We start from the raw sequence: 12,894 nt of genomic DNA on the forward strand, positions 1-12,894 counted from the left end.
TGTCTGCCTCAGATCGGAGCAAAGCCATCTGTTTTCTCTGCCTCCAAAAATTGAGCCGTGGAAAGGCCAACACTCACGTAGGGACAAGTGCCTTACGAAGGCACCTGCAGAAAAGGCACAAAATGCAAAAGCAGCACACAAAAGAAAAGCCACCCTCCTCCTCTTCCTCCTTCAGGTGCAGCATCTTCAGCCGCTTTCTCCCTTGCACCTTCACAGCCACTCTACTCCACTCCGCCTCTGCCCTTGAGCGGTGCCTGCTCTTCTGCCACGGCAACCAGGTGTCCATGAAGGAAATCTTTGAGCGGAAGAAGCCAATTTCTGCCAGTCACCCCCTTGCCCGGCGTCTGACAGCTGGCTTGGTGGAACTGTTAGCTCGCCAGCTGTTACCATACAAGCTGGTGGACTCTGAGGCCTTCCGTAAATGTATGGCCATTGGGACACCGCAGTGGAAGATGCCAGGCCGCAATTATTTCTGTAAAAGGGCGATACCCAAACTGTACCGTGAAGTGGAGAGGCAAGTGGTGTCATCTCTGGCACACAGCGTTGGGTCAAGGGTCCACCTGACCACGGATGGCTGGTCTGCCAAGCACGTTCAGGGCCGCTACATTACTTACACAGCCCATTGGGTCAACCTGGTGACCGATGGCAAGCAGGGAGTACGTGGCTGTGCAGCAGCCCAACTTGTGACACCTCCACGGCTTGCAGGCAGGCCTCCTGCCACCTCCTTCTCCTCCTGCTACATCCTCTTCACTGTCATCCTCCTCCTTGGCTGAGTGGCAGTTCAACTCTAGTGGTGCTGCCATCTCTCCAGCTACACAGCCCCATCTCCCCAGGGCCTATGCTGCATGTCAGGTACGACGGTGTCACGCCATCCTAGACATGTCTTGCCTCAAAGCGGAGAGTCACACTGGACCAGCTCTCCTGGCTGCTCTTAACAAACAGGTGGATCAGTTGCTGACCCCGCACCGGCTGGAGATTGGTAACGTGGTGTGTGACAACGGCAGCAATCTCCTTTCCGCTTTGAATTTGGGAAAGCTGACTCATGTACCCTGCATGGCATGTGCTGAATCTAGTCATTCAAAGATTTGTGTCAAAGTACCCAGGTTTAGAGGACGTCCTGAAGCAGGCCAGGAAGTTGTGTGGGCATTTCAGGCGGCCCAACAACTGGACACTGATGCAAAATGCATGCAGGCTCTTGCGCCCATTTGAGGAGGTGACCAACCTGGTGAGTCGCACTGAAGGTACCATCAGCGACTTGATCCCCTACGCTTACTTTCTGGAGCGTGCCGTGCGTAGAGTGGTGGATCAAGCTGTGGAGGAGCGTGAAGAGGAACAGTTACGGCAGGAACAGTCGTGGGAGCAGTTTTCATCATAATCAGATGTTTCCTCAACACCTGCGGCAGCAGAGAAGGGAGGAGGAGGAAGAGGAGTCAGACTCCGATAATGAGGAAGGTGTTTCTTTGGAGGAGGAGGCGGTAGAAGAACAACCGCATCAGGCGTCACAGGGGGCTTGTGCTGCTCGACGTTCCCGTGGTATTGTTCGTAGCTGGGGGAGGAGGAGGACTTACCTGACGTCACTGAGGAAGAGCAAGAGGAGATGGATAGTACGTCTGGATCCAACTTTACGCAGATGGCTTCTTTCATGCTGTCCAGCCTTGTTAGAAGTGTTGCTAGTAGTAGCGCTGGTGGCTGCTGAAGATGAGGTGTTCTGTGTTAAATAGTCAAGCACGTCCTGACAATCTTGGGAGTTGATGGGACGTGCCTTCTTCTGAGAACTGTACTTTGGGCGAGGGCCGCACGAAATCACATCAACATGACCTCGCACAGACCTGCCGGGTGGCCTTCCTCTGCCTGTTTTGTCTGTTGTGTCCATATCGGGGGGGATGAAGTGAAAGGTATGCACTGACTTGACTAATACAATGTGCAGTTAACAGGTATGCACGGAGTGGTATATCGCACTGCGTGCGCTCATGTAGGTAGGTAGGTGGGTGCACTGTGAACAGGTAGGTAGGTAGGTATATGCAGTACTGGGTATTACAACAATGTGCACCTGTCACACACAGGTAGTGACTGAATGTGCTGGGCCTGGCAGTGGCACACACACAGTATGAATTAGTAAGGCTGTCTATGCAACACAAGTGTCAGTGGGACACACAGAAAAAAAATAGATCACAAGAACAAGATAAGCGTTGTGGTGTGCTATTTTAGCAATAAGAATCAGCCAGGAGCAAGCTAAGAAGCCTACAAGAGCCTAACTAATCTTTCCCTATCAGAGTCTGCCAGCAGCTGTCCCTTCTCTATTTACTGCAGGCACACGAGTGAGTAAAATGGCCGGCGGTGCCTGCCTTTTATAAGGGGGGGGGAGTGGCTCCAGGAGGGAGTGTAGCCTGATTGGCTACCCTGTGTCTGCTTACTGTGATGTAGAGGGTCAAAATTGACCCTAATGGAGCATTATGGGGGCGAACCGAACTTCCAGGAAAGTTTGCCGGCAAAGGCGAACCACCCAAAGTTCGCCTGGAATTGTTCGGGCCATCTCTACTAGACACCAGGAAAATATTAAGGGGGGCACTAAACCCCCAGGGAACTGTATAGTGGTGGCGTGCCACATGCAAGTTTGGGCATGAGTAATTGCGTGGCAGGGGTGGGTCTTGGGTTTTTTTTTTCAAATGTTAAGAGGGGTGCTAGGGGCTCTGCTAAATTGACAGGCAACTTTGAGTTGAGGGGGGGGGGGGGCAGGACTGACAGCATGGGGGATACTTCAGAACCACAAAACTACTGGGGTTAATCCTATTATGTAGCTTCTCCCAAAACCGCCAATACTTACAATATTTTTGGGGGTTGTGACCCCCTGTCCCCAAGCTAAAGTGTCCCATTCCAACTGGTTCCTCCCAGATTATTAGAGGTTATTATTGACTAGTAAAGAGGCCCACCCGTTATAATGGGCGCTAGGCCACGGTTGTTAAACCCCGGCACCGCGCATTCTGATGCGTCCTGCTCACCCGTTCCCCCACCACTGTCCGAAGTATATGCACACAGGGAGATGCTTGCTTGGCAGTTGGAAAAAGCTGTTATGTTTCCACAATGCAATGAGGTTCTTAGACTGCACAATGTCAAGTCTGGAAACACACACACACACGCACACGCACACGCACACACACACACGAGGGTCACAATATAATGGTGGGCATATACTGTTCGCTTTTTTTTTTCGCTCGATTTGCTGCTCGATTGATTTTTGCCGCTCGATTCTCTTATCTTCCGCTCGTTTTTCCTATCGTTTTCCATTCACTTCTATCAGGAATCACGCGGCGAAACGATTGAACGGGAGATCGGACATGTTGGAAATTATCTAACCATCTAATCCCCTCCATAAATGAACCGTGTATTCCCATGAGGCTTACAATCTAATCTGATGGGAAGGACACACATGGTGGGATGGAGGCATAGCTGGGATAAAGCATGCTAGCAGATTTATGCCCATTGTTCATTGCACAGATTGTGGGATAGGTTGCAGTGGGGGAGATTAGTGCAGAAATGGGTATGGGCAAGTATGAGAATGGGAATAGCAGAAGTAAAGTGTATAAAGTAATAAGTGATTTGTGGTCTCGTGGGTACACATTCTTTCACTGAGGCATCATTACTGAGGCATCATTACTCAAAATGTGCCAGTGGCGTTGTAGAATCCGGTCGAGCTGGCCACCCTGGTCATTGAAACTGGTGATCAACCGGACCGGCCCAAAGCCAGCTCCAGCTCTTTCATCCTCCCCTTGTTTTCTTCCTTATTAATTGTCTATGATCTGAGTTTTTGACCCATTTGTAGGCCTTCTTCAACCATTTGTCCTTGTAACCCCTTGCAATTAAATACAATCTAGGTGGTATGGTGATAATAGGAAGCTTATCTCATGCAGGTCTAGTAAAAAGCAAAGTGCCTCTGTAAATGAATCGCCCACAGAGGATGTTTTTATATGTAAATGGGGATCAATTAACCAATCAGGCTTTTCTTCAGACTTTCCGGTCATGAAAATGCGCTCTTTAGGCATGGGCATGTGTACTTGGTGTGCGGGGCCTGTGGTGGCCATTTTGGGTAAGGGCAAGTGGTGAGGCGCAATGAGGTGTGCTGTGTGCTCGCACACATAGGGATATACACATGCGTATGAGGACATGCATATGATGTAGTGCAATGTGGCGCTTGCCTGCCCGATTGGTAGGGGATACTGGGGGGGGGGGGGGGGTAGAAGGGGGAGTGGGTTTGTGAAAGGGGGGAAGAAAAGAAGGGAAAGGGGAAAGAACACGTGGTCAGTCACGGGGGGGGGGGAGGGGCATGAAAAAGGATGGGGGGAGGATGAAATGGATATTGAGTAGAGCACAAACATACAAGCATAAATGAATAATATAAATCTGTATGTTCAGCAATCTAGTGGTGTACCTGGACCACTGGTTCTATGGCGCCTCTGCTTGCCTGTACAGGATTTTGACCCAAGGTTCACCTTGGGTTATTTTTAACCAATGACCAACTGTACCAGGTTTGAGGCCTGTGCCATTAATAGTGCAAGAAATGCAGCAATTAAATATTACCCTTGAAAAGCAATAGGTGAATTTTGATTGGCTGTTGTAGGCTCCACCCACTTTTCTGAATATTAATCCAAGTCACCCAGTGTCAAGTTTGGGAACACTGCCATGTAAAAAATTAGGTTGTTGGCGTCGCCCACTTTTTCTAACCTTGACATACAGTCACTCAATTACCAAGTTTATGTGCTTTGGGGTCCTTGGTATCATTCATTTGTATATTCCCATTGAAATGAATAAAATCTGAGTGGCTATTTGTGGCTCCGACACCTTTCTGAATTTGAACCCCAGTCACCCAGTGACCAACTGTACCAGGTTTGAGGCATCTGCTATTAACAGTGTAAGAATAGCAGCAATTTAAATATTCCCCTTGAAAATCAACAGGTGAATTTTGATTGGTTGTTGTTGGCTCCACCCATTTTTGTGACTATTAATCCCAGTCACCCAGTGACCCACTGTGCAAACTTTGAGAACCCTGCCATTAACATTGTAAGAATGGCTGCAGTTTATATTTTCCCATTTAAAAAGTGAGTGGTTTTTGGCTCCGCCCACTATTTCTAACCTTGACATACTGTCACTCAGTGACCAAGTTTATGAGCTTTGGGGTCCTTGGCCTCAAGTTGCATTTTCCCATTGAAATTAAACAAATCTGATTGTTTGTGGCCCGCCCCCTTTTCAGAGTTTAAACCCCAGTCTCCCAGTGACTGACTGTACCAGATTTGAGGCCTCTGCCATTAAGAGTGTAAGAATGGTAGCAATGTAAATATTCCCCTTGAAAATCAAAAGGTTAATTTTGATTGGCTGTTGTAGGCTCCACCTACTTTCCAGAATATTTAATCCCAGTCATCCAGTGAGCAACTGTGTCAAGTTTGAGAACCCTGCCAATAACAGAATGGCTGAAATCAATCTACCAAATCTAATTAGCGGTTTGTGGCTCCACCTGCTTTATTGAATTTGGACCCCAGTCACCCGAAGACTGACTGTATCAGGTTTGAGACTTGTGCCATTAACAGTGTAAGAATGTCAGCAATTTTAATATTCACCTTTGAAAATCAAGAGGTGAATTTTTGATTGGCTTTTTTTAGGCTCCACGCACGTTTCTGAATATGAACCCCAGTCACCAACTGTGCAAAGTTTGACAACTTTGCAATTAACAGCGAAGAAGGGCTGCAGTTTACATTTTGCCAGTGAAATTTGTATTTGCCTACGCCCACTTTTTGTAACCTTGACACACAGTCACTCAGTGAGTGACCAAGTTTGTGACCTTTTGGGTTCCTAGCATCAAAATTGTGTGAATGGAAGCAGTTTATCCACCAAGGAAATCCGATTGGCTGTTTGCGGCCCCACCACTTTAAAGAATTTGGACCCCAGTCACCCAATGAACAACTGTAACAAGTATGAAGCCTTTGCCATTAACAGTGCAAGAATGGCAGCAGTTTAAATATTCCCCTTGAAAATCAACAGGATAATTTTGATTGGCTGTTGTAGGCTCCACCCACTGAATATTAATCCCAGTCACCCAGTGGCCAAGTGTGCCAAGTTTGAGAACCCTGCGATTAACAGTGTAAGAATGGCTGCAGTTTACATTTTCCCATTTAAAATAAATGTCTTAAATTTGATTGGCTGTTTCATGATCCGCCCACTTTTCCTGGATTTGTAACCTCGGTCACCAAGTGACCAACTGTGCCAGGTGTGGGGACTCTGGCTTGATTACTGTGAGAATGGCAGTCTTTTCCATTGACCTGAATGGGTGAAATACGATTTGCCATTTGTAGCTCCGCCCAGGAGTGCAGGGGGGCATGAGACCTCCAGAACATATCATTGCAGGTAGTAACACGCACACGCACCAATCCCCCCCCCCCACCCGCCGTGTGGCTGTGTTAAATAGTCTGAGGCCAAAATAATTTCCTGTTTTTATTGCCCACTTATGTTAGAAAGAGACTCTTCTAATGGATTCTAATGAGACTTCCCCCACCCCTGTAGCTGCTGGCTCCCCTGAAGTGAATCCTACCCCCCCCCCCCCCCCCCGACAAGCCTGATAAGCGCTGATTTATTTGCCTTCCCTGGCTCCAGCGGGGGCGATGTTCCAGCTTTCCTGACAGAGGCAGAAATACCCGATCTCCGTCGGGTCCGCTCTACTACACAGATGCAGGAGACTTGCGCCTGCGCAGTAGAGCGGCTCAACGAGATCTGCTATTTCCGCCTATCTCCGAGCGGATACTGCGCTGGAGCCGGGGAGGTAAATATTTACGTCCCCGCTGTTCGGAGGGCTGCAGCGAGACCGCCGTGGGACAAAGGAGGACACGGGAAGCCTCAATAGGATCTGGAGGCTTCCCCCTACCGAGGTGAGTACCCCCCCCCCCCCCCCCCAGGGGACGTTTTCTTTGAAGGGAACCAGAGATCCTGTAAAGAAGTTATACATACCTGGGGCTTCCTCCAGATCCATACGCGCTGATCGATCCCACGCCGCCGTCCAGCGCTGCCCGCATCTAGGAGAACCGGCTCCCGTTAGTGACGTCATCGGAGCCGCACTACGCAGAAGAAGTGCGCCCTCTACGTATCTCTCCATGCAGTGCTGCAGAGATACGCAAAGAGCGCACCTCTGCTACGCTAGACTGGCTCTGACTGGCGGCAGAACAGGGTCCCGGTTCTCATAGCTGCGGCAGTGCTGGACGGCGGCGTGGGATAGATCAGCGCGTATGAGGCTGGAGGAAGCTCCAGGTATGTATAACTTCTTTTCTTTACATGTTCTCTGGTTCTCTTTAAGCAATAAGACCATAGCTGATTTGTCGCAACAGCCTGGCAGAACCAGATTTTATCCCCTGAAATCCCCGGGACAAAATTCTCCCCTTGCTTCCTGGAGGAGGCAGAGCTTTGCGCTGTAGCTCTGCCTCCAGTCCAGTCAATCTCCGCCCCTCTCAGTGAAAGACCTGAGAGGGGCGGGGAGAGGTGGAGATTGACTGGAGACAGAGCTACAGCACAAAGCTCTGCCTCCCCCGGGCAGCAAAATCCACAACTTGGAAAGTCATGGCATTTTCCCCCGGGATTTGGGGGGGGGGGGGGGGGGTACAACCTCGCTCTGCTGCGCTGTTACGGCGAATCAGCTTATGGTCTTATTACTTAACCTAAGTGGGCAATAAAAAAGGGAAATTATTTTGGCTTCAGACTCTAAATATAAGGCAAGTATGGTGAATACCAGGGCTGTGGAGTCGGTACAAAAATCCTTCGACTCCTCAGTTTAGGATTCCTCCGACTCCTCTAATTTGCATATTACAATCTTGTTGATTTGAAAGTATGTAACGTGAAAGTCTTCTCTTAACTGCCAACGCTTAGGAATTTTAAAAGACAACTGAAGTGAGAAGGATGTGGAGACTGCCAGATTTATTCCCTTTAGTCATAGACTAAAACTAGTCCTTGGTAAGGGTACTTGTAAAAGGTACAGGCCGGAACAAAGAACATCTATCAGGCCCTAGGCAATGTAAGTGTGGGTACATGTAAGAATGATGTGCAGGTACTCTGCAGGGGAACGAGGAGATTCTTCCTCTATTACACATTCTTCATGCACAATCTGAACAAGGTTTATGGGTGATAGACAACACCTCTGTGTTCAATGTGCACAGCATTCTCAGTGGATTCCCTGCAGCTCTGTGGGGAGTGCATATGTAGAGTATAGTACTACTATGTAACAAAGTACACCTGAGACAGATGAAATTAAAGTTTTATACAAACCTGGGGCTTCCTCCAGCCCCCTTCAGGCTAATCAGTCCCTTGCTGTCCTCCTCCGCCATCTGGATCTTCTTCTATGAGTCCAGGTACTTGAGCCAGTTTGGCGTAGTGCGCATGCACACACTCCGCCGCCGGGAGCGTACTACACCTGCGCAGCACTACTGCGCAGGTGCAGATTGTTCCTGGCTGTGGGAGTGGCACACGGCCGGACTGCGCTGACTGGCTTAATTACCAGGACTCGTAGCAGAAGATCCAGGTGGTGGAGGACAGCGAGGGACTAATTAGCCTGAAGGGGGCTGGAGGAAGCCCCAGGTATGTATAAAACTTTTCTTTTCATCCTTCTCAGGTACCATCTAAATCGTAGTCACCAAACCAAATTTTAACAACATATCAAATTATTTGATTTCATGAGCAAAGGGAGTGCATACATTTGCATAAATCAGAATCAACGCAGAATTATTTCCATCTCATTGACCATCTCTATTAGTGACACAGCTACACATCAGGCTTTATTCTTACAGCATAGATGTTATTTAGTATGTATAAGAGATTCTTGTGTACACATATATACTGTACAGTCACAATCAGATGTGTATAGCTGACTTTAAAAATACGGGGACTGCTTTATTGAAGCAGCACAAGTAACTAATTTTGATTGGTTTATTTTATTTTTGTGGACTAAGCACAGCTATTACTGTATGTATATATTATTTATGATGACTATTATCTGAGAAATAGAAAATTTTATCATATTTTCTATTTTAATTAGTTTAAATTCATTAGGAGTCGGAGTCGGTGCATTTTTTTTTCTCGACTCCGACTCCAGGCACCCAAAATTGCCCCGACTCCACGACTCCGACTCCACAGCCCTGGTGAATACATGTTTATTGTTAGCCCCTGCAAGAGGTGAACTGATTTATCTTGTTTTGGTAAACTTGGATTTTCACTTTAAAGAGACTCTGTAACAAAAATGTTAGCAGTATTAGCAGTGTTAGCAGTATTTCTCCTATCCTACAAGTTCCTAAGGCTGTTCCATTGTGCTCTGGCTTACTGCAGCACTTTCTACTTGCACCATCTCTGCAATAAATCAACTTATCTTTCCCATGTCGGATTTGTCGCCTGTGGCTGGAAGGCTGCCAACTCTTCAGTGATGTGAACAAGTTAACTCCTTCCAAGCGTGATGTTTTTTCCTCACAGACAACCTCCCTGCTCACACTGTCAGCTTGTCTGCTATCTGTGAGGCTGATAAACACAGACTGATAAACTGAACATAGAATAGCTGGCTGAGGAGGAAGCTGCCTGTCAGGCTGATACGAGTGCAGAGCCGAGACTCCAGGCTCTAAAGACACAGCTTGTCATGATTCATTGGCACAGAGCTCCTTTAAAACTTGCACATAACCTCTGGAGACTGAATTCAAAACTCACTGAATTCTCTGTGTACTCATTGTGTATTAACTGAGTTCACTGCTCTGCTGATGTACTTTGTTTTGGTGGCCATCTTTTCTGTTTACAAAACAGTTTATAAAACAGGTTTTTTTTTACCCTCTTTATTGCAGTGGAGAGCAACAAAAATATTACAGAGGGGGTTAGGAGATGATCCCAAACAGGCAGGGATGTTTGTTTATACTTCATTTTGTGAATACAGATTCTCTTTAAGAACACAAAATTTCATATTTGAAAGGGATTTTTAGGAAACTTTCTGTTCCTTCTGGTGCTTTAAGGCCTGGTTCACATTGGCGTTCGCTGTCCGGATCTGCCTGATCGGATCCGGACCGTATACTGTACAAACGGAACGTACGTTCCGCATAGCAATGCAAAGTCTATGCGGACGTTCACATGCGTACGTTCCGTACAGAACGGAGCCGGATCGGATCCGGACTCCGGACACTTTTCCAACATGCGCTATTTTTCGGGTCCGGATCATCCGGCCCACGCACCCGGACCGGAGCCTGACTGCACCATCCGGAAATAGAAACCAATGGGGAACGGCAAGCACAGAACACACTGGTGACAAACACCTGACGTTCTACCGTACTTCCTATGCGTATCCTAGCGGCCATTTCGGATGGGGACACATGGGCCCCGCATTCCTGGAGTGGAGCAGCAGTGACTAACGTGCTGGAGCTGGTGGCAGTATGTCGGAGGTGGAGGTGAGGCCTAAACAGCGGAGGACCTGATTGTACAGGTGCACCTTCTGCTGACCTCCCACACCCCAACAATTTTAATACTTTATTTCGCTATTTTTGCCACACGGATCTGGATGGCAGCCTGATACATGCCTGTTGCAAACGGACCGGATCCGGATCGGAACTGTACGGTTCTGATCCGGTCCGTTTGCATGCCAAAACTAAAGTGTGAACGGGGCCTTATACTAGACGCAATTTGCTGTGTTTTGTGATCCTTTTCTGATTGCGTGGAAAACACAAGGACCTCTTTTAAAACATAGAAATTGTGTGAACCCTTTCAAACCAGTGTGTTCTTATTTTGTCCGATTGTAAACATCCTGCACAGCGAATTTCTTCTGTGTTGCAGCAGCCAAAGAAAGATCACAAATGCAATTGCAGAAAAATCACATTGCAAAATTGCTTTGTTTGTGATTTTCATTATAAGAGAGCACTTAGTGTAAGATGTTTGTCATACAGGGAGGCTGGGAGGTTATCTATACCACCCTCTGTATAGGAAATGTGACACTCCCTCTAGTTTCTGCACTTCTCAGACTCACACTCATTTCTCTCCTCTGCTGTCAGGAATGGCGTCGGCTGATCTGAGGAAGGAGCTGGACTGTTCCATCTGTCTGAGCATTTATACAGATCCTGTGACCCTGAGATGTGGACACAACTTCTGCCGGCTCTGTATAGATCAGGTGTTGGATACACAGGAGGGGGCTGGAGTTTATTCCTGTCCTGAATGCAGAGAAGAGTTTCAGGAACGGCCGGCACTGCAGAGGAACATAACATTGTGTAACATTGTGGAGAGTTTCCGCTCTGCTCAGCCAGATCAGGAAGAGACTGGAGTCTTCTGTACTTACTGTATTCACTCTCCTGTACCGGCTGTTATGTCCTGTCTGATGTGTGACGCTTCTCTGTGTGACAATCACCTGAGAGTCCACAGCAAGTCACCAGAACACGTCTTGTGTGACCCCACCACTTCCCTGGAGAACAGGAAGTGCTCCGTCCATAGAGAACTGTATAAATATTACTGCACTGTGGACACTGCCTGTATCTGTGTGTCCTGCAGTTTGGCCGGAGACCACCAGGGACACAAGGTGGAGACGCTGGATGTGGCCTCTGAGAAGAAGAAACAGAAACTGAGAAATAATCTACAGGAACTGATCACTAAGACAGAGGAGGCTGAGAAAGAAGTACAGAGTCTGCAGGAGAAGAAAAGAAAAGTCCATGAAAAGTCATCTGGTGTAACAGAGAGAGTCACTGGCCTGTTTAGAGACCTCAGGAGACAGCTGGACGACCTGGAGAAGAGAGTCCTGAGAGAGGTCTCCAGGCAGGAGGAGCAGCTTTCTCTGCCATTGGCTGATTTCATTCAGCAGCTGGAAATAAAGAAGGCTGAGCTGTCCAGGAAGATGTGTCACATTGAGGAGCTGTGTAACATGACTGACCCACTGACTGTCTTACAGGAATCACACACAGGTGACTTGTGTGACACTGAGGAGGGGGATAAGGAGGACAGAGAGAGACATGATGGGCGGGATCTGGATGTGGCTCTCATCTCACACACATTATACACAGGGTTATCTGATATAATAGCCGGGGTAACTGGAGGCTGCATCATACAAGAGGCTACAGACATATTACTGGATATAAACACAGCTCATAATAATCTACATATATCAGATTATGATATGACAATTGTATGCAGGTTAGATACATGGCAGGATCGCCCAAAAACCCCAAAGAGATCTCAGACATATGCTCAGGTGTTAAGCAGACAGAGGTTCTCAAGGCGACATTACTGGGAAGTGGATGTCAGTAACTCAGAGTGGTGGCGTGTAGGAATGTGTTACCCCAGTATAGACAGGAGAGGAGTGCAGTCACTGATTGGATATAATAACAAGTCCTGGTGTTTGTACAGGTGTAATAATCAGTGTTATGTGCGACATGGCAGAACAGAGATCCAGTTACTTGGCAATGTCTCCAGTAATAGAGTCAGGATATATCTGGATTATGAGGCCGGGCGGCTGTCCTTTTATGATCTGTGTGTCCCGATCAGACACTTCCACACCTTCACTGCAAACTTCACTGAGCCCCTCCATGCTGCATTACTGGTGGAAGAAGGTTCTATAAAGTTATGTGGGAAGAGAAGCAAACAGTAGTGGTGAGATAATATAATTCAGGGCTGTTAAAATAAACTTCATTTATTAAAATGTAGAATTAAATACAGCCTGAGCTACTGCTTACCATATCTCCTGACTATTTATCTTTTTGTTTTGACTTGTGAGGTAACAAGAACTTTTCTATTTTCTCCTATTTTTATTGCTGTCTGTGAGCCCAAAGAGAGGATTTCTCACCACTTCCTGTCTCACAGGAAGTCAAATTCCCACCTCAGACAGATGTCACTGGATCAAGTGTTACCATTAGAGATTTCTCA

General features: G+C 47.4%; 1 protein-coding gene across 1 annotated transcript; it reads left to right on the plus strand.

Moving 5' to 3' along the window:
* Positions 1 to 6,306: 6,306 nt before the first annotated feature.
* On the plus strand, positions 6,307 to 12,634 carry LOC137517903 (E3 ubiquitin/ISG15 ligase TRIM25-like). Its single transcript, XM_068234981.1, has 2 exons — positions 6,307 to 6,393; positions 11,040 to 12,634. The coding sequence occupies exons 1-2, from the start codon at positions 6,366 to 6,368 to the stop codon at positions 12,617 to 12,619; spliced, it is 1,608 nt and encodes a 535-aa protein (XP_068091082.1). The 5' UTR covers positions 6,307 to 6,365; the 3' UTR covers positions 12,620 to 12,634.
* The last annotated feature ends 260 nt before the right edge of the window (positions 12,635 to 12,894 follow it).

Source organism: Hyperolius riggenbachi, chromosome 5, assembly GCF_040937935.1.
Source record: "Hyperolius riggenbachi isolate aHypRig1 chromosome 5, aHypRig1.pri, whole genome shotgun sequence".
NCBI classification, from domain to species: Eukaryota; Metazoa; Chordata; class Amphibia; order Anura; family Hyperoliidae; genus Hyperolius; species Hyperolius riggenbachi.